This window comes from Tinamus guttatus, unplaced genomic scaffold, assembly GCF_059628265.1.
Source record: "Tinamus guttatus ecotype Peru unplaced genomic scaffold, ASM5962826v1 Tinamus_guttatus_pri_ptg000227l, whole genome shotgun sequence".
NCBI lineage: Eukaryota > Metazoa > Chordata > Aves > Tinamiformes > Tinamidae > Tinamus > Tinamus guttatus.
The window spans coordinates 958,309-975,215 of NW_028288761.1; the positions used below are offsets into that span (position 1 = coordinate 958,309).

The following is a 16,907-nucleotide window of genomic DNA, read 5'->3' on the forward strand; positions in this document are numbered from 1 at the left end:
GTGGTGCACAGGGAGCGCCGCAGTGTGGGCCAAGGGGTCTCCTTAGGGGGTGTCACGGGGATGTTAGTCCTGGGCATGGGAGGGAGGAAGGCAGGCGGGTGCCCAGCACGTCAGCATGGGGGCGAAGCACCTGCTGGCCCGGCTGTAACGTGGTAGGAAGAGCAGTTTGGCCTGTGTATGTGCAAGGAGGGTGCTGAGGGACAGGGGACAGTGCTGAGGTGGAAGGTGTTTATGGGCAATAGCTCTCGCAGCACGTGCCCTTGCTCAAGGCTTGGACGTGGTCTCATGTGGTGGCCCTGCTGAGTGAGGGCAGAAGGGGAGGGAAGAGGCTGTGGTGCAGAGAGCTGCTGCAAAGTGAAGCTGGGCCGAGCGCGAGGGGCTCCCAGGAGCCTCGCTCGGAGGGACAGGGCCCTTCACAGCAGCATCTCTGCCCTGCTGGGCGTTGCGGAGCCCCTGAGATCCTGCAGGGACCCAGCAGGGGTGGGCCCTGGTGAGCAGCTCCCCAGGATGTGGTGCCAGTAGCTGCAGTGGAGTCTGTTCTCTGTCCTAATCCGTGGGTGAAGCCTCTTCCCTGGGGAAGCTGCACCGAAAGCTGCAAATGTGGCAGGGCTCTTCTCTGGGCAAGTCAACCCCTGCTCTGCCCTTGGGTCTTAACCCATGGGACGAGAAGCTGGGTGCTCTGGAGCATCCTGGACTAGCCAAGGGCTGCAAGTACCAGCTCCAGGAGGCAGCTTAGTTCCTCACCTGCTCCCTTGCTTTTTTTTTTTTTTTTTAAACCTTTTCCTTCATTTTGCTTTTTCTGTCGCGGGGAGCAGCTGCTCTTCTGTCCCCTGTTTCAGCCCGTGGGCATTCACCAGCCTCAACGCCGCAAGCCCTGGGGCTGCCAGAAGCTGGTCCCAGCTTGCCAGAGGACAGCCCTTCCTCGGCTCTTGCCTGCTGTCCCTCTGGGCTGCCCTCCTTGTGCTGCTGCCCAGCTCAGCAAAGACAGTAACTGCCCCCTTCCCCAAATGGCAGCCCAGGGCACTGCAACTTCAGCCACGCTGTTTTGTTTGAAGCACTTTAATGTTGTGGGACATTGGCCGACATGCTGCCCACAACTGTTTCTAGAAGCACTGAGTATGTTTAGACAAGAGTGAATGGATTTGGGTTTACTTGTGTTCTCCACCCTCCGCCGTGGGCCCTGTGCGGAAGCGCCGCCCAACTCGCAGCGTGGTGATGGTCTCCAGCGCAAGGTTGTGCTCACACTAACCCTGCTGCCCTCCTGGGGCTGCACAGCCCTGACTGCTGCACCTAACCCTGGGACTCGTCAAGGCGCACGAGGAGCCCCCCTCGGGACTACTGCACAGCATAGCCGCGAAAATGCCGTCCCTAATAAACTAAGTTAACAGAAAAGAGGTCTGGTGGTGGTGTGGCAAATCGTGACCCCATGGCCTCTCCTTGCGCTGCAGTTGGCTGCAGGGCAGGAAGGGAGGAGGGAGCAGGATGCAGTAGCTGTCAGGGGCACCTAGGGGTGCCTTTTTCCCCCAGCTTTGCTGCCAGGGGCAGGGTGGGGGGGACAACAAACCAACCTGTGTGACTGCACAGCTGGGGCTGGAATCCCACGTCTGAGAGGGGTTAGTGCCACCACCCCTTGATGAAGCCGTCTGGTTTGCAGCACCCCTTTGCAAAGCGTCTGCTGGAGCAGAAGGGAGCTGCTGATTCGGAGCAGCTGCTGAAGGGGTTCTCTCTAACATGATCCTTTTCTGAGGGTCCTTACTGCCAGCAAAATGGTCCCAGGGGCATGGCCCAAGCCCAGGGGCCCCTTCCCTGCTTGCACCCTGCCCCCCAGGGCTCTCCCTTGGAGCAGTGCTGTGTGTTTCCCTGCATGGCTCTCTATAAACACTACAGACACAGCAGCTGGAGACTGCAAACTTTAAAACAAAATGCCAGCGTCATTGTGAGGATGTCCGTGGTTGCACAGCACCTTCTCTATGTGGGGTGAAGCTGGGCTTTGGGGGCCTGGAAGACAGGGAAGCTGCTGGAAGCTGGGCAGGAGGAGTCATTTTCTTTGAGCTTTTACTCAAAAAAGCCTTACTCATCCATAAGCTATGTTGGGGTTAGCAGCAGCAAAGGCATCTTTGGCTTATTCCTGAGCACGGCTTATTCTGGCAGGCTGAGGGTGGAATCTCGCAGACAGGAGTAAAGCTGTGACATCCAAACTGCCCTGCACAGGCTCTGGAAAGGCTCTTGCACAGCTACGCACGCACAGGAGCTAGAGCAGGGGAACGAAGCCAGAGGAAAGAAACCTGCACGCCCTGGCGCTTGCCGCTTTCTGCAGCATCTCCTCCAGCAGCACCCGGGACGATCGCTGCAGGGCAGGAGCCAGCATCCTGGCACAGGCACCGTCTGCCCCAAGCACGGAGAGCACCAGCTGCCGTGAGGCGCGTGTGGTCCGTGGCCTTGTTTGCAGCGGGGGTGCTGCAGTGCCGCTCACTTGTGGAGCTTGTGGGGACTGTAGCGACGCTCGAACTGGCCCACATCAAACTTCCTCTTGCAGCCGGCGTAGTTCATGTAGCGGATCTTGCCGAACACGGCCCGCTCCGTCCAGCCATGGTCGTGGATGCCACAGATGGACCAGAGGCAGCCTGCAGGACACACACACAGCGTCAGCGTCCCTGCTCTCAGGCGTGCCTGGGGAGCTGGAGCGCAGCTGGAACATGGAAGCAAAGGAAAATGGGGCAAAGAGCTGGGTTCTTTGCAGGGAGCTTCCCTCCCCCTTCACTGGTATCAGAAGTTCAACCCCCACGCCATGCCACCTTCTGCAACTTGCCTACGTATCCGTTGGGATCCCTCCCGTCCAGCTCGTAGCGATCATTGAGGTAGATGGCAAACTGCAGAGCCTCCTCAGGGGAGCGCGTCCACTCCAGGATCTTTTTGGCCCAGTACATCCGCAGGAAGCCATGCATCTTGCCCTCCTGGACCATTTGGAGCTGTGGAGAGAGGGGCAACCTGCAGGGGTGGATCCTTGCCCATTGGCCTCTCCCCTTCAGGAAAATTAGAGGCCCTTGGACGCTGCCAGAGTGTAACATCCACCTACCCACAGGGCCATGCCCAAACGAGGGTCTTCTGATCACTGTGCTCCTCCTCCTCACCTGGGATCAGGTGAAGAGGTGGCAATACAGCAATGCCCACCTGGAAGGTCCTACCCCCAGATTTTGGGAGCATCAGATTGCTGGGGATTCCAGGCAGACAGCATGGCTGCTGGGGCAGGGAGCTGCTCAGTATTTCAAGATGCATCAAGAGACATGGGGCACTACCTGGGCAGCGTTCCAAAGTGGGTCATGCGTGTTCCCCTGCTCCAATTCCTGAAGCTTGTAGAGAAAAGGCCTCTTGTCCTTAGCATGGAGCTTCAGTGTGGTTTGTGCCCAGTCGTAGGCACCTGTGAGGCAGAGACCAGAAGTGACGCTGAGTAACTTGCTCTCTGCAAGGCTCCAATAAAATGATATGGAAACGGGCTGCACTGAAGACACGAACCCCCAAAGGCACCCTGGTAGAGGTAGTTTCTCCCTCTCTCTGTCACAAGACATCAGCAAGCTCCTGTCCTACATCCAGAAGGTACGGAAGGATGACGCATGTCTGCCCCCATGGCTCCTCCCCTAGCAGAAAGGGGGGATTGCCAATTTGGGGTGACCACAGCAGCGTAGTGGCCTAGTCCCATCACTGCCCACCTGGCCCTGATGTGCTACCTTGAACACTGTCGTAGTTCTTGTTGTAGTAGCAGAAGTTGTCAGACAGCTCCCGCCGCACTAAGGCCTCCTCCACAAAGACATCAACAGACTCCTGGTACTTCCTGTGGTGCTTCCGCACCTCCAGGATGGCTCTCTGGGTGGAAATCTGGCCTGGGGACCAGACAGAGAGCAGGTCAGGCTGCCGCTCTGAGCTGCTGTGCTGGGCCCTGCTCCCATGCAGCGTCTCCACCTCTACCCTCAGCCCCACATGTGGGCTGGGAAGCCGAGGCACTCACCAAAGTGGAACCACGGTGACAGGTTGCTGAGAGCTGCCTTATTGGGGTTATTCCGGTGGGAGCTGTAGGATTCCAGCCGCTCGGCAATGAAAGACTGCAGCATAGCCAGCCCTGCGGCAGTGCCGGGGGTCGCCCATGCGACCTCCTTCACGGTGCGATCCACCTGCAAGCTGGAATCACAGGCCTCCCAAGCGACGGGCTGGGCAGCGACCAGGCGGCATGAGCGCTTTGCTGTGTGACAGCCAAGCTCCAAAAGCTGATGCTCTTTAGCCAGTGCTGCCCTGAACGTGTTCCCTGGTGTCCTCAGGCCTGGCCCCCAGGAGCAAGCCCCCAACCCCTGCCATCCTGCTGCTGACCAACCCGGCATCCACTCAGCACCACTGCCTCCAGTGTAGAGCTGACACTTCCTCATTGCCTGGTAGAAAGGGGTAGGAACCTGATCATCCTGGGCTGCCCTCAGCTCTAAACCACTTGTGTGCGACCTCAGGAAAGTCACTGCCCCCTCAAGCCCCACCATTCCCCTGCCAGGATCACAGAGCAGCAGCTGAACTGTCTGAGGATGGGCACAAGTAGGAGTAGAGGGGTGGCTCCCTCTTACCTCTGCCGGAGTGGAGGGGGGATATGGGTGTTGAATGACTGGAGGGAACTCGGTGAGGAACTCCGGGAGCTGTCTGTGGATCTTGCTCCGGATGGTCCAGGCAGTGTACTCCTGCTTGGGGGAGGTGACCCAGCAGGGCACAGTGTTGTGGGCATCAACCTGGGAAGCAGAGCCGTGGAGGAGACTATGAGCAGGAGAAAAACGCTCTTGATGACACAACACACAGATGATCCTTGCACTGCATTTTCTGACAGAATGGGATATTTCCCACTTGTCTGACTAAAGCTTGAGCATGAACAAGGGGAGATCCAGGAGAGACCTCCTGCTGAAGGCACTCCAGTGTACCTGCACAGGCACAAATATCCAGAAAATCTCCCGTATCTCACCCCTCACGGTTCTTCCCAACCAGCCCACTCCCCTTCCAGGGTGCAGGGACCTACCTGTGCAAACGGCACATCCTCTGGCAACCGCTCTCTGACGTCTTCCACCCACTGCTGGGGGATGCGGAGGGGACAGAAGTCTGTGACCAGCCCCCCCACGCCATGCCTCACCACGAACGCGGGCAGCACGTCCTTGGCGTAGCCCAGCAGCACGTGGAAGGGGATGTTCAGCTCTGTGCACTCCTGCAGTGAAGGGGAAAAGGTAAAGCAAAGGCTGGGCCTCTGAAGACATGACCTCACCCTGATCTGCTGCAGGACCAGCCCTGCTTCTCCTTCCCCAGGAGCTCTGTCCCTGCCATGTCACATGGGACCTCCCCACACGGAACCTCCCCGCAACTGTCTGTACCTTGGCCACCTCCTGCAGACCCCGCAGCATGAAGCCATAGTGGCGGATGGTGGCATCCAGGAATTTGGGCACCAGGCAGAAGCAGACATGCAGAGGGAGCTCTTGCTTGAGGGCCAGTCGCTGGGCATAGAGGAAAGCCCAGTTATCTGCGGAGAAAGAGCAGGGGACTGTGTTAAGGGGATGCTCTTTATTTCCTCGCTTCTCTGCCAGCCCCTGGGTAGGCTGGTTCCTACCTTGCACACGCTGGTCTCGGCACATCCAGTAAAGGATGCACTTAGCGTCATCCTTGAGCTCCGAGCCCTGTGAGATGAGACGCACTCGCTTTTTGTTGTACTTGAACTCCCGCACGGATGGGGCTGCCTTTTGCCGGGCTTCCCGCACGGCCTCCTCCAGCTTCCCCGTGGCTTCCTCCTCCATGTTCTGCTCTGGAGACAAACGCGGCAGCTCTGCAGCATCTGCCTCTGCCTCAGGCTCATCCCCTCTGCCAGCTTTTCGCTTTCCTTTCCTCTGGGACATCCTCAAGACCGTCCTGGTGTGCGGGCAACACTGGGGCAGACACCACAGCCTCCAGGATCCAGACGAGGCAGCTGCAAATGGGATCACCAGCTGTGCCAGAGCGGTGTGAGGATACACAAGTCCTGCGAGCAGAAACAAACCCCAGAGCAATGCCTGGAGAAGAACACCCGGGAAAGCACCAGAAAGGCGCAGAATACGACAAGGCAGGTCGGTGTGGGGGCAAAGAGCTGCGCAGGGGGCTTAGGCCACCTCTGCACGTGGCCGTGGAAGGGGGAAGACGCAGATGCGCTGGGGGTGACGCGGCCAAGGTAGACAAGATGCACGGCGCCCGCAAGGGAGATCTGCTCGTGGGCCACGAACGGCAGCCGAGGGGGTCGGTGCTGCCGGGCCTGGGCACCCGCGCGGGGCGGCCCCGCCGGCTCTGCCCTCGCTCCCGCCGCAGGCGCCCGCCCGGCCTCCCCGCGCCCCGCTCGTGCCCGGAGCTGAGGCCGTCCCGGGCCGGGGGATCCCGTCACGGGGGAGCGGGGGGAGCGAGGGGAGCGCGGAGCCCGCCCGGCCCCTCCCGGCGCCCCCGGGCACCCCTCACCTGCGGCGCGCGCAGCCCCCGCCCGTTACACAACGCGCGGCGGGAAGGGGAGGGGCGAGCCGCGGAGTGGGCGGGGCTTGGCGGGAGTGGGCGGGGTCTTGGCGGGAGTGGGCGGGGTCTTGGCGGGAGTGGGCGGGGCTTGTCGCTCGGCCCCGCCTGCGCCCAACAGTGCCCCCAAGTGCCTGTGCTCTGGGAGTGCGGCTGTACCCTGGGGGTGTGACTGTGACCAGCTAGCGTGGCTGTACCCTGGGAGTGTGATTGTGCCTTGGGAGTGCGGCTGTATCCTGGGTGTGTGACTGTGCCCTGCTAGTGCTGCTGTGCCCTGGGGGTGTGACTGTGCCCTGGGAGTGCGGCTGTACCCTGGGCGTGTGACTGTGCCTTCTGAGATGTGACTGTGCCCTGCTAGTGCTGCTGTGCCCTGGGGGTGTGGCTATACCCTGGCAGTGTGGCTGCACCCTGGGGGTGTGACTGTACTCTGGGGGCGTGACTGTGACCAGCTGGTATGGCTGTACCCTGCCAGTGCGGCTGCACCCTGGGGGTGTGACTGTGCCCTATGAGTGTGATTCTGCCCTGGCAGTGCCTGTTCCCTCACGGTGGGGCTTCACCTGGCAGTGCCCCCCACATGTCCTCATTATCCCAGCAGTGTAACTGTACCCCAGCAGTGTGCCTGTACCCTGCGAGTGCCCCCTGGGTGATCACACCTTTGCTGTGCACATGCCCCCTGACAGCATCCTCAGTGTACCCTCAGTTCCCAGCAGAGCGCCTGTGCCCTGGGCTAGTGCCCGCAGTCTGCCTGTCCCCAGGCTGTGCCTCCGTCCGCCTGTGCTCTGGCTCAGTGCCAGCCCAGCACTCCCAGCAGGATCCCCCCCGGCCCCAAGAATGAGGAAGCACCTCCGGCTCTTGCGGCGCCGGCCTGGCCTGGGGGGGAAAAGTCCCCCCTTCCTGAGCGCCGCCCGCCAGCCGCCCTCACCGCCTCTTCCTCCCTCCGGCGTGGGGACAAGCGGCCCCGCTGCGACACGGCCTCCCACCACAGCCCGTGTCCCCTGCGCTGGGCGCTGCGCCGGCCGCGTGCCGCTTCCCGGGGCGTTCCCCGCTGGCACCGCGGCCGCCCATGCCCGCTCGGCACGGTGCCCAGCCCCGCCAGCCCCAGTGCCCCACGGCCGCCCGCGCCCGGGCGATAAAAGGGCCCTCCCGGACACTCCTCCTCCGGCGGGCAAAGGCGACGCGGAGGCGGCGGGGCCCGTGGCGGCCCGGCCATGGCGTCGCGGGCAGAATGGCTGCCCCTGCCGTCACCGCTGCTGCTGCTGCTGGCTGGCCTCGCCGCGCTCGTGATGGGTAAGGACCATGCGGTGCCGGCGCTCCCTGGGGCACGCGGGATGGGACAGGGCAGCGAGGCCCTGCGGCCGCACACATGCAACCACCCCCCTCGCTGGCAGATGGGTGTTTTATTCATCTCTTTGGAAAGGCTAAAAAATCACTGGGTGGCCCTCGTGGCTGTGGGGTGCCCACAGAGGAGCTTCTGCATGGTGCTCCCAGCCTGCCCGTGTCCCCCGGGTTTCGTCTCTATGGGTTTTGCTACCCTCATGGCATTGCCTTGGCTGCCTCAAAGAGCCCTGCGCGGGCAGCAGCCCACGCAGGTTCACATGGGCCTGGAAAAGGGCAAACACTGCCTGAATATTTGCACTGCAAACAAAGCCGCAGCGGTGCTTATTTCCCGAGGAGCCGCCGGGCTCCTCCGCCAGCTCCCGGGCACCTGGCAGGTCCGGGCAGCACACGCGCCGTGGGTCGCGCCGGCCCTGCGGCCCCCAGCAGCACGCGGGGCTCGCGGGGCTGCAGCATGTCCCTCGGCTCGCCCCCGAGCTCCCAAGCTGGGGTTTCGTTGGTGCTTCTGTGCAGTTCAGTGGGGCCGGTTTTCCCCGCTCGCATTATTTATGCCTCTTGTTATCAGTTCCTGAATATCTGCACCAGAGATGTTTGTATAAGCTCCTGATGAGATACCAGCGTGTCTCGTGGTAACCAGTTCCTGAACAGCTGCTCTTCCTGTTGGACGAGTTTGTTCAACTTCCTCCAGGGATGGTCCAAGGTGGTGGAACGTGACTTATCTTGGAGGCCACAGGGAGTTTCTGCCCCAAGACTAGAGATATCCATGGGTTGTTCCTGGTTTGTCAGCCTGGGAGACTTGCTCACCCTTCCAGGCAGATGAGCCAGCGGCTGTTATAGGTGACGTGCTGCACCTCTATGCCTGGCACTGTGTGGTGAATCCCCTCTCCCGCCATTTGGTGGCTCCGGGTCCCTTAGGGAGCTCAAGTGTGGTGGCGATGCTGGGCCGTGTTTGGCACTGCCATGGTTGCCGCCTTTCACTACCAGCCTTTGCATGCTTCACTCTCCAACCTCTCTGCAGGGACCACAGACGTAGATGTGACAGTGAAGACACCCCTAACTTTCTCAACCTTCTCGAGACCCTCAGAGACCTCAGCGCTTCTGCTCACCACTACCTCCACCAGCACAGCCACCACTACTCCCTCCAGCTCTGAGGTGGGATCCTCCACCCCAGAGGAGAGGTCCAGTATGTCCCCATACACCATCACAGAGAGCACTGCGACCACTTGGGGCAGCAGCCCCACAGCATCTAGTGTCACCATAGCGACACACACAGAGACCCACAGCTCTGCCAGTTTGCCCTCTGGTACCACCACAGTTCAGGTAGCACCTAGCACCACAGGAAGGAGAAGCACCACTGATGCCCAGCCTTCAATCACTACAGCTGTGACATCCACTGATGCTGAGACAACAACCCACACGTTCATGGGGACCAGCACAAATCCAGGCATTGGCTCAACCAGAGACAACACAAACACAATGCCTCCTTCCACCTCTTCTCTTCTTACTACTACCCTGGAGAGCACCACACTTGCTGGGAGCACCAGTGAAGAGCCATCCACAACCTCCCCATTTCACAGCACATTCCAGGAGACCAGTAGTGTAGCTCCCACTACCATGACTACTTCTATCATGACAGAAGAGACAGCTACTTCAGCTGGGTCCTCGACGTTGCTGGAAAGCACCACGACTGCCTCCGTCACCAGCACAGTGGTTCCTGAGAGCAGCCCCACTGCCACCCAGTCAGAGACCACAGCTGAGACCGCCTCTGGCATCTCCACCTCAATCTCAAGGACAACGTTGGACACCACAACAGCACCTCAAGCCTCAAGCACAGCAACAAGTGAGTACAGTTGAGGGGGTACTTAGAGACTGGAGACACACTCAGGGTTGTGTGTGAGGATCAGATGAAGGATTTGCAGTCCTGCTCCTGATGGGTACCCAATTACCTCATCCTGGGCCTCGTGTTCTGTGTCCTCTGGCTGAGGCAGAGACAATCTGCACGCCTGTCTCCTGTTGCTGGTCCCAGGGTATTTGCCACCTCTCTGTAAGCATCTGGGCACTGAAGAGTCCTGGTACAACTCAGATGCAACAGCCTTCCAGAGAGAGTGGATCAGGCACCCCATGCTAGTACACAGCAGTCTGAATGTTGGTGCCATGTGTAGGATGCCAGAATCACTGGCAGATACAGCTTGCTGGGGAAATGCTGGAGAAAAGTCCTGCAGAAAAAATTGCGTGATCATATAGCAATAAAAGCCATCAGCAGGTGGGAAAATACAATGCCCAGTTCCCTGCTGTGTACGCACTTGCCAGCGCTCCAGGAAATGGGGACCTGCCAGCAGAGGAGGCCCTATTATTTTGGTTAGTCCTTTCACACCTCTAGAAACTGTAGGAGCATCTTGCATCTCTGCAGGCACCGCTGATGTAACCTCACCTTACGCATCCACGGAGCTCTCTTCCCCTGTCACTAACTCAACCCCAAGTCCAGAGGTTACCATCAGCACCACCGCAGATGAGCCAGCGACACCTCTTGTCTGCCCCAGCGCTGCAACTAACACCAGTAAGTGCTTCTCACCTTCTAGGGCTCCAACTCTCCTCCAGATGGGCTGACAGAGCTGTGTGTGTCCTGCTGCTCCGTGGGTGCTGCCATCACCCCAGCACTGCAGTAGCCATAGGGCTTCCCAGCAGCCAGTATGTGAGTGTTCAGGTCGGCCTGTGGAGCCGAGCGCCTTTGCTGTGTTCTTGGTCTGGAGACACTGATGCCCTGTGAGATGTGTGCTGGTCCCTTGGGAACATTCGAGGCAGGCAGCAGCCTGAAAAGCAGATCTGAAAAGACCTGCCAGCCTTGAATGGTGGAAGGGAGACCTCTTCCATACCCCCTCCCTCCACATGCCCATCTTGAGCTCTCTCCTGCTGCCAGTGGAGATGGACAAAATAAGAGCAATGCGTGTTTTCCCAGCTGTGTTGTAGGTGGAGAGCAGCAGCCCTGTTTTCTGTACACAAGGAGGCTCATTCACCTGCCATTGTAGGGGTACATGACACTACCAACCTGTGGTCTAAGAGAAGGGCCTGTGTGTCTCAGTGTCAGTTCTGGACTGGAGAGCTGGCATCTGTCCCCTTAGCTCCCTCTGCTTTCTCATCTGCTTTGCTGCATAGCCTTGGACAAGCCATTTCATCTCTCCATGCCTCCCTGTACCATATGGATGTTGATATAAATCCCACGTGGGGACAAGGACTGTCTCTTATGACCAACACTGCTCTGGAAGCAGGGTGCTCTGGTCCCTGGGAGAGTGCTCCAGATTTTGCCACAGTGCAATTGAAGGGTTGGAAAGGATAACAAGAACCACATTTTCTGTTCCTAGATGCATCTCACCTCTTCCTGTCACTGCGCTTAACTGTTCCCCTGGACCTTGAAAACTCCATGGCTCAGGAGCTGATTTTGTCCAAGGTGAGACCTTCTAGAAGTGCACTGAAGAGCAGATGCCAGTTTGCATCTGCCAACCAAGGTAGGGTAAGCAGGGAGGGAGTCACAGCCAGAGCAAGGAGAATGACTGTAGCTTGCATTGAGTTTTACCCTGAGCCCTTTCAAATGAAATAAATTCTTTTCCTGGCGGGAAATGGATACCAGGGAGCCCACCTAGGCTGTTTTTAAATGCTGTGAGAGTTTCATGGCTGTCCTCTCTCTCCAGCTCCGTGGAGATCTGCAGACTGCGTTCCCGTGCGCCGGCTTCACAGTGGCGTGGAGAGGGAAGAGGAGGACCTGAACGCTCTCCTCCCAGCCTGAGGACCTGCAGGGCAGGGACCTAAGTAAATTTGCAAACCTTCTGTCAATTCCTTAATCCACGTCGGTGTGCCTTTCTAGGGTAAGACAGGCAGACATGCAGCTCCTGATGAACCCCGAGTTTGATTTAACGCTGCATCCCTGCCTGCCAAGGACCAGCAGTACACCCTGCACCTCACTGCTCCCCTGGGCTGGGGTGGTCCCTGCTATGTCCTGTAGTCCGTTGCATCTTGCTCCGTTCTGCAGAGCTCAAGCTCTCCTATGGCCTTGTACCAGTCCCGATGTCCACTTTTGTGTCCGTTTGCTGTCCCCTGGTTCTCTCAGGGGGCTGGAAGGAGAGAGTCAGGCTGCCCATGAGACCCTGCAAGGGCTGGGCTTTCATGGCTGGATTGGCAGAGGGATGGCTGAGTCATAAAAGCCACCACTGGGGCTGATAAATAAGAGAAAGGAAACCTGGAGATCCTGCTCCTGGGTTAGTTAACACTGGTAGGTGGCAGGTCTCCATGTTGGTAGTAGTGACCTCCAAGGCTTTGGAGCCTGGAGATACTGCAATACGAGAACCTTTGGAGAGCTGCTGCTAGATGGGAAGAAGTCAGAGGGCTGCTTTATGTCCGGAGCGGGGCCAGGATGGAGTATGGGGGTGGCTCTGGGAATGAAACAGAAGAGGAAATGAGCCCCCCTTCTCCAGCTGAATACAGTCCTGGGGCCAGTCATGCTCTTCAGCCCTGCAGTGTGGAGGCTGAGTGAAAATGAAGCTCATCACCTCTCCCCCTGGGTCTGCCTGTGGTATTGGTAATGAAGCAATGCACTCAAACCAACGCAGGCAGGGGGCTAAAGAGAAATCCCACATTTTCTATGCAAATATGATGACTTCTTTTTTTTCCAAGTTGCCTTCCTGGATTTTTGGCTTTGCTCGCCAGCAGAGGTACAGTGGAGAAAAAGCAACTGGATCCAACTGAGAACCAAATGATCTGATTCCTCCTTAGGCACCAGCATCTCCTGCACAGCTGGACCTTTATTTATGTGCTTCCTTCTCTGAAATAAATGATGGGCTGGGAGACTGAAATTTCCCCCAAGCGGAGTAGGTGATTTTCTTACCCAGAACCCAACTGCAAGGAGCTGGGTTGGGGGTGATGGGCTGGTAGCCCCCAGGGAAACTTGCCTGGCTGCAGATCTGATAGAGTGAGGGTGGGAATGGGAAAAGCCTTTCCATGTGGGTGGATCTCGGCCTCCAACATCCAGTCTCTGAACAGGCCCAGGGCTTGTGGCACCCCCTGCCTCACTGCTCTCTGGCCCATTACAGCCCTCCTGCTGCTGGTGCAGCCGTGTGCACAGTGGGGCCGTGGAAACCCCACAGGCTGTGGTTCTCCCCTTGTTTTTTTCCCAGTCTCCAGCCAAGGAGATGGCTGTAGTGTCTGTCCCCCTGCAGCAAAGTCATTTATTAACTGATTAATTGGGCAGATAAAATCAAACTGGAGCAATTATTACCCTTAGTAAGTCACCTCATGGGGAGATTGAAAACTAAATTAATGAGCAAAATAGCTGTGCTGTTCTTAGGGGTTGTTTTTGTCTGATCTCTTTGTGCAGCCTTTGCTTGGGCTTACAGTCTATGAGGCCCTGGAAAAGGTTGGTGGCAAAGGCAGGTGAGAAGGTGCCAGTCCAGCTGGGATAGTGCACCCGGGTTGGCGAGAGGGCTGCAGGAGGGTTTTGATGGGAAGCCAGACTCAGGGACTCCAGTCCCCTTGAGTAATTATCCGTTTGGGAAAGAAGCCAGCAGCGAGGCAGGATGGGTTTTGAAACCATCCCACATTCTGTTGGCTCCGGCAGTCACTTTGGGACCCTGCCTGTGCTGTGCCATGTCCTCCTCTTCCTCACGGGCTGCCCATCACCAGGGACGATGCTTCTTCCTCCTGGTCATGTTGCCAAAGGGGCCACTGCTTGGAGCTCTCTGCAGGCTGCCTTGGGGATGTGCTGCCGTCAGCCTCTGCATCTTTATGGGGCAGAGGGTAAGGCTTGTTCCTCAGGAATTTATCCGGTTCCTGGAGATGTATCCACCTCCCCCTCAGGAAAGGCGGAGAGCACAGCCAGCCCCGCATCCCGGATGCCCCTTGCATCCCGTTACTCCAGGGCTTTGTCTGACTTTTTGGAGCTCTTGCTACGGCCGTCAGCACCATGGCACAACTGGTCCCTGAGACCCTGGAACACCTGGCTGAGGTGTGCAGGCAGCCAGGGAAAAGGGTGCTAGAAGGGATGCCCGAGCCGGATGCCTGCTGGGGTGCTGGGAAATGATCCTCGTGATCAGCCTACGCTGTGGAGAGAGGCCAAGAGTCCTCCCACGCCAAGTCCCACCGGGCTGATTTCTCCGGCTGCTGAATCCATAACTTCAGACCCCAGGACATGGAACGGGGCCAACGCTGGGATAATGGAGCCAAAGTACGTCACAAAGGGAGGAAAAGGTCCTGAAGTGCTGAGATGAAAAGGTGACTGGGGCACTTTACTATCCCTGACCGGCACAGCCCCTTCCCAGTGCTGCGGTGATGAGGGAGTGCAGGACAGGAGATGCTCCTGTCCTGGTGGGTCCTTCCCTCTCTGGGCCTGGGATGCAGAGCAGGGGTGCGACTCTGACAATGCTCCAGCCTTGGGCACCCAGGGATGGTGAGAGGGCTGCAAGAGGAGCCCTTCCCAGCGCTGCCAGATGCCCGGGGTCACTGTGCTGGCGATCCCACTGGAGCTGGACACCCCTGTGTCCCGTGGCTGCTTGCCTCTCACTTTCCATGGACACCTGGCTCCTTCAGGGACCATTGGGGTCCTGAGCACAGAACTACCCAGCAAAGGGGCATCCTTCCAAGCATCTGCTCCCAGCTGGGAGCTGCTGGTGAAGGGGAGCTACGGGGGCCCTTGGCGCCCTTCACTGCTGAACTGCTGCCAGCTGCACCACGCAGCCGGTCCCGCTCTGGATTGCTCTGGCCTCCGTGTCCGGGCACGGATGTCTTTTTGGGTTTCTTCCTCCCATGCCTCCCCAGGAGGATGGGCTTTGGCTGTAACCAGGGCTCTGTGATGAACTAAACAGACTGAGCTGGGGAGGTCCCCCACAGCCGGGGGCTTTTCCAGCCCTTAAATCATTTCTCAGTCTCTTTGCTGTAGCCCACAGAGCAGCCGCGTCCCCTAGAGCCGCTCTGCTCCCCCTTGGGGCTCCTGGCTCTTATGTGCCCAGAGACAAAATCCCCACAGTGCAGCTGGAGCGGTGTCAAGGGGCCGCTTCCTGAATCACCAGCCCCTTCTGACTCAGGTGGCCCTTCCAGCGTCACCCTCTCCTTCATCCCTGCCTGTAGCCATGGCATACCAAATGATCCGGAACCGGCAGGGTTGATGGATAACCTGGTCCCCCTCCTCCTCGAAATGCCCTTGTCGGGACACCGGAGCAGACTCATTGAGTGATGCCATAAGCTCCACGGGGCTGGAACAACCAGCCCATTAATCCCAGGAATGCCGATAAGGGCCCGCATGCGGGGGCTGCTCACCTCCTGCACCCCACAGGGCTGCTGCTCAGGCCCAGCAGGATGCTCTGTGCTGGCATCTGCTGCCTTGCTGCCCTCCAGGTTTGGGCTGCTGAGCGAGAGCGCCTGCTCCCATCCCCAAACCCAACCTTTCCCTGGTTGGCCTTCCTTGATGGTTTGGGTCTGAAAAGACTCTGCTGTCACCAACCCAGAAATCAGACTCCTTCTACAGAGCTCAAGCCTGATCTCCTCCTTCTTACCTGTCTCTGGTGTCCCCGCTGTGTGGAGTCCTTTGGGGCAGGTTCATGCATATTTGCCACTCGGCATCCTGTGGAGTGACCTGGGAAGATCCTGCTCCCTCCGCCTGGTCTCACCACATCGCTGCCATGGGGAGGGTGCCCTGGCCAGCCTTGGACCACAGTTACCATCCTTGCAGGAGCCACTAGCTTGCTGGGGACCTGCTTTTTGGGCATCACAGAGGGACCTCGGAAAGACCCTTTCCAGAGTGGGGATGGGACACTAACCTCACGATGAAGGATGGTCAAATCTGCTGTCATAGAGCTGTGGGCTTTCCCGGAGTGACTGGAGTACAAGGGTGAGCTTGGTTCGACACCCCATCCATGCATTTACTCCAAGGTCTGACCAAAGCTAAAGGAACACCAGGGAACAGGGTTTTTGAGGGGCAGCACTGGCTGGAGGAGCAGCCACGAGGGGCTCCACTTGGTGTTGGTGCCAGTGCACCAGGTATGAGCTTGTAAGAGGTTGGAGAGCAAGGCAGATTGGAAGCTCCTCATGCCAATGGAGCTATTTCACCAATCAGAGAGTTTACAGTGACACATGCGGCTCCTGCTGCACCGGGCACCTCAAACAACTTCCCCCTGCCACAAGCTAATATTCCTCTTTGGCATAGGTTTTCCAAAGCAATATGGGGTCGTCAGTGCTGCCTGAAGACATAGTAAAGAGTTCTGCTCCCCCAAGCCCCAGTGTGACAGCTGCCCAAACGGTCCCTCACCGTGTCGTCCTGCCGGCCGTGCCACTGCTTCGATGCTGTCGGTGGGCATTCGTTCCAGGCTAGCGGTGCTTGGTCCTGATTTATGGAGTGTGCCCTGCTCCTGGGCTGCCGCGCCAGGGGCAACGCGTGGGTTTGTACCATGGGCACTCATCGACCGTGACTTGGCTTCCCTTGGCATTTCCCTCGGGAAGGCTGCCTGCCTGGGATGTGTCCCTTGGTGTGCCTTGACTCGGCTGCCCGCTTAATAAGGGGCAGGCTCCGGTGGGACACTGTGTGCTCACAGCTCTGGGGTTGCAACACCTCTAATAACACTTTGCAGGCATCGCTTGGGGCATTTCTGCTTAAGAAGCGTTTAATTGATTACAAAAACATGTAATGGTGGGTGTTTGCATAATGCTTTGCACTTGGGGAGCTCAAAGGACTTTGCAGGCAGGGAGCAGAATTGCTACAGCTGGGGAAAGGAGGGATGCAGAGGAACAGGGATGAGGTGAGCCAGAAGCTGAGCCAGCAGTGGGGAAAAGGCACCAGGACTGGGCCTTTCCCCACTCTAACCACTGGGGAAACTGGTCTCACCTTGCAGTGGAGCTTCCCTCCTGCAGCTGCAGCCACCCAGCGCTGAGGTGTTCAAGTCTGTGCTGGCTGTCTGCATGGGGACCCCAGTGCTCCCAGTGGCAGCTGAGGGATGGGGACCTGGGCTGGTGCCCCAGGGCCTGTCCCCAGTCCTGCCCCTCGGGGTGCGCAAACCCAC

The 16,907-nt window shown here is 58.6% G+C and overlaps 2 protein-coding genes across 3 annotated transcripts; one reads left to right on the forward strand and one right to left on the reverse strand.

Moving 5' to 3' along the window:
- Nucleotides 1-2,451: 2,451 nt before the first annotated feature.
- Nucleotides 2,452-7,602, reverse strand: LOC104565375 (deoxyribodipyrimidine photo-lyase). The gene is made up of 10 exons (XM_088525576.1): nt 7,518-7,602; nt 5,621-6,025; nt 5,388-5,533; nt 5,042-5,224; nt 4,602-4,760; nt 4,004-4,202; nt 3,726-3,878; nt 3,297-3,418; nt 2,810-2,969; nt 2,452-2,624 (listed from the first exon to the last, which is right to left on the reverse strand). Exons 1-10 carry the CDS (start codon nt 7,600-7,602, stop codon nt 2,470-2,472), a joined length of 1,767 nt encoding a protein of 588 aa, XP_088381702.1. The 3' UTR covers nt 2,452-2,469.
- Nucleotides 7,603-7,713: 111 nt separating this feature from the next.
- LOC104565374 (uncharacterized) lies at nt 7,714-11,695 on the forward strand. 2 transcript variants are annotated; one of them, XM_088525598.1, is made up of 5 exons: nt 7,714-7,824; nt 8,891-9,712; nt 10,283-10,429; nt 11,232-11,317; nt 11,559-11,695. In XM_088525598.1, the coding sequence occupies exons 1-5, from the start codon at nt 7,746-7,748 to the stop codon at nt 11,631-11,633; spliced, it is 1,209 nt and encodes a 402-aa protein (XP_088381724.1). In that variant the 5' UTR covers nt 7,714-7,745; the 3' UTR covers nt 11,634-11,695. The 2 variants fall into 2 exon arrangements, with proteins under 2 accessions (XP_088381724.1, XP_088381725.1); XM_088525599.1 differs by lacking the exon at nt 10,283-10,429.
- Nucleotides 11,696-16,907: the final 5,212 nt, after the last annotated feature.

Bases quoted from the DNA above. Each gene is read 5' to 3' on its own strand.
- LOC104565374 (XM_088525598.1), top strand. From the start codon at position 7,746: ATGGCGTCGCGGGCAGAATGGCTGCCCCTGCCGTCACCGCTGCTGCTG. The intron at 7,825-8,890 runs GTAAGGACCATG...ACCTCTCTGCAG, and splicing joins CCTCGCCGCGCTCGTGATGG to GGACCACAGACGTAGATGTG. The intron at 10,430-11,231 runs GTAAGTGCTTCT...TTCTGTTCCTAG, and splicing joins CAGCGCTGCAACTAACACCA to ATGCATCTCACCTCTTCCTG.
- LOC104565375 (XM_088525576.1), bottom strand. From the start codon at position 7,602: ATGGGCGGCCGCGGTGCCAGCGGGGAACGCCCCGGGAAGCGGCACGCG. The intron at 6,026-7,517 runs GTGGGAGGCCGT...TTCTGCTCGCAG, and splicing joins CGCAGGGGACACGGGCTGTG to GACTTGTGTATCCTCACACC. The intron at 2,625-2,809 runs GCAAGTTGCAGA...TGTGTCCTGCAG, and splicing joins GGATCCCAACGGATACGTAG to GCTGCCTCTGGTCCATCTGT.